Source organism: Teleopsis dalmanni, chromosome 1, assembly GCF_002237135.1.
Source record: "Teleopsis dalmanni isolate 2A chromosome 1, ASM223713v2, whole genome shotgun sequence".
Classification (NCBI taxonomy): Eukaryota; Metazoa; Arthropoda; class Insecta; order Diptera; family Diopsidae; genus Teleopsis; species Teleopsis dalmanni.
In genome coordinates, this window is record NC_051846.1 from 119,635,322 (window position 1) to 119,638,284 (window position 2,963).

General features: G+C 37.9%; 1 protein-coding gene across 1 annotated transcript; it reads left to right on the forward strand.

The window, feature by feature from the left end:
• The first annotated feature begins 972 nt into the window (after positions 1–972).
• LOC119683570 (fork head domain-containing protein crocodile-like) lies at positions 973–2,734 on the forward strand. Its single transcript, XM_038097707.1, has one exon. The coding sequence runs from the start codon at positions 1,087–1,089 to the stop codon at positions 2,593–2,595; it is 1,509 nt and encodes a 502-aa protein (XP_037953635.1). The 5' UTR covers positions 973–1,086; the 3' UTR covers positions 2,596–2,734.
• The last annotated feature ends 229 nt before the right edge of the window (positions 2,735–2,963 follow it).

Below are 2,963 nucleotides of genomic sequence, written 5' to 3' on the forward strand. Positions count from 1 at the left end.
AAATCCTAAACTTCAAACACATACGAAACTATAGAGCAACTGCATATATACCTACATTAACATTTATCTGTAAATATACACTTCAAGTATTATATAGCTTTCTGACTGCTGCAGTAGCTTCTTTTACAATAGCTTCTTTCTCTCGGTTAAAACCATATTTGCTTGTATGCACCAATACAACAGCATTTCTATTATCACATGGGGCAACATTCCACACAAATGTAATTAAATACGAGTTTTACTGCTTTTTCTATCACAGAAAGAGAAATCAACCACGGAGTAATTTTCCTCTGCTTGCTGTTGCGCTACTGTGGTGAATGGTGAATGGTGGAACTGTGCCATGAAAACATTAAAACAGTATCACAAGAAACAACAACAAAATGTAACAATTGCACGTAAAGTACTGCTCACTCATACATAGAGTTTTCGTTATACTAACACAACTACATAATGTGTGGAAAGTGCGGGTGCTGGCGTTGACGGCGACGTCGATCGAGGCAACACACACCGTTGCCGAGATTTTCTTGTTATTTCAGTTACTGATTCAGTATCTGACGTGTTACTAACGAGTACGGATCGGTTGCGCAGCTTGTAAAGTGCAGAAGCTAAAAGCACCGTTAAGTGGTTTAAAAAACAACAAACAATAAAAGAAAAAAGAAGTAATTTTTAAATAAATAAACTTTGCTGTTTTTCTAATTTTTCCTTAAAGAAAAAATAAATAAAAGCATCAGCCAGTGAAGCTGTACAAGAAGAAACAAAAAAAAGTTTACTTTTAAAATATGCCAAAGTGAAATTAAATAAATATTTTTAAACAAAATAAATATAGCAAAAATAAATTTAAGACAAATTTTGAAAATAAAAAAATAAAATATTTAATATATATTAAAAAACCATATAAAATGTTGCTCTAAGAATATTTAAAATATTTTAATTACAAAAATGTTTTGCATTTAAACGGAAGAATTTTGTGAAATATCCTTTAACTCTAAGGAATCTGAAACATCAGTATTCAGTGTGTAAAAAATAATAATAATATAAATAAAACTCCTGAAATTGCATTTGATCTCAAAAAACATTCAAAAAACCATGCATACGCTTTTTACGGATCAGAATTCATTTTCGCGTCACTATGCGCAAACCGCCGGTTATCCCACAGCGGCAACTGCCGGCGCCATGACAACAGCATCCGCTGCAGCCGCAGCGCATTATGCTTATGATCAATATTCACGCTATTCATATCCTGCTACCGCTTATGGCCTTGGTGCGCCACACCAGAACAAGGAAATTGTAAAACCGCCATATTCGTACATAGCATTAATAGCCATGGCTATACAAAATGCACAAGACAAGAAGGTCACACTAAATGGAATCTATCAATATATAATGGAACGGTTTCCGTACTATCGAGACAACAAACAAGGCTGGCAAAATTCCATACGTCACAACTTAAGTCTGAATGAATGTTTCGTGAAGGTGGCACGCGATGACAAGAAGCCGGGCAAGGGCTCTTACTGGACACTTGATCCTGATTCTTATAATATGTTCGACAATGGCTCATTTCTGCGTCGACGTCGTCGTTTCAAGAAAAAAGATGTTCTACGTGAAAAGGAAGAAGCCATGAAACGTCAGGCTATGATGAACGAAAAACTTGCGGAAATCAAGCCACTGAAACTAATGACGAATGGTATACTTGATCCCAAGCATATGGCACATACGCATTTCAAGAAAGAACCTATCATGGAATTAGGTTGCTTAACGGGTAAAGATGCACACGGAGGACTTAGTTCGGCTATGCTTAATTCTTGTCACGATAGCTTAGCACAAATGAATCACTTAACTGGTACCGTGGAACATGGTTTTACAGTAGACTCGCTGATGAATGTTTATAACCCACGCATACACCACAGTGCTTATCCATATCATTTGAACGAGGACAATCTGACCGTAGCTTCATCGCAAATGCATGCTCATCATGCGGCCGCTGCGCATCATGCACAACTTCGCCATCATCATATTTCACATTCGCATCCACTAACGCCTGCAAGTGGTCATCATGGCAGTGTGCAATTAGGTGGCATCAGTTCAGGCACCACCACCAATTCGTCAGGTGCTTCACCTACAACCATCGCAACTCCACACGGACCAACACATGGCGGTTGGTATACACCAGAAACACCACCATCCGAACCAATTGGTAATGGTACTGCAGCTGGCACGCCCACAAATAGTAATAACAACAACAACAGCTCAAATGTACACAACAACAACACTTCAGTGGTGACAAGTAGTCCTACATCCGTTATTGGACATACTGCACTGGGTTTCCGCGATATCATATTCGAACAAAATCAATCCTGCCAAATGGACACTGGCAGCCCCAACGGCAGCATACAGTCCGCAAGTCCGCCGGCCAGCGCCAGTGTTGCTGCAGCATCCGCTGCAGCTGCCGCCGCAGTCATCAATAGTCATCATCATCATCATCACCATCATCATTTAAATGGCAACTTGAGCAATTTAAGCAATCTAAGCAATTTAAGTCATTACCGTTCACATGTGGGACACTACCAGGACTACGGCATCAAATACGGCGTCTAGGCGACTTGTACTGCCGTTTTGCCGTTTATGTGCCGTTTTTGTGCCGTTTATGTGCCGTTTTTGTCGTTAAGGTGGCAACACTCCCACTTGTATGTTAAGTTTTTATTTAATTCTAACAAAATGTAAATTATTTTTGTAAATATTAATTTTAAATGATTTGAACGGAGCAATTGTAAATAAAAGTGAGTAATTTCTGAAATATTCAGTCGGAAATATTTTTAGTGCTTCGGCAGTGTACGTAAATAAATTATAAGCAGTAATGTTAAAAGCAAATATTTAAAATAATTTTAACGTTTTTTTAATTAAGTTTTTATATTACTTTTAATGTCCGAAAAAGTTTTCTTTTTGTATCTGAAGAAGAACTGCAA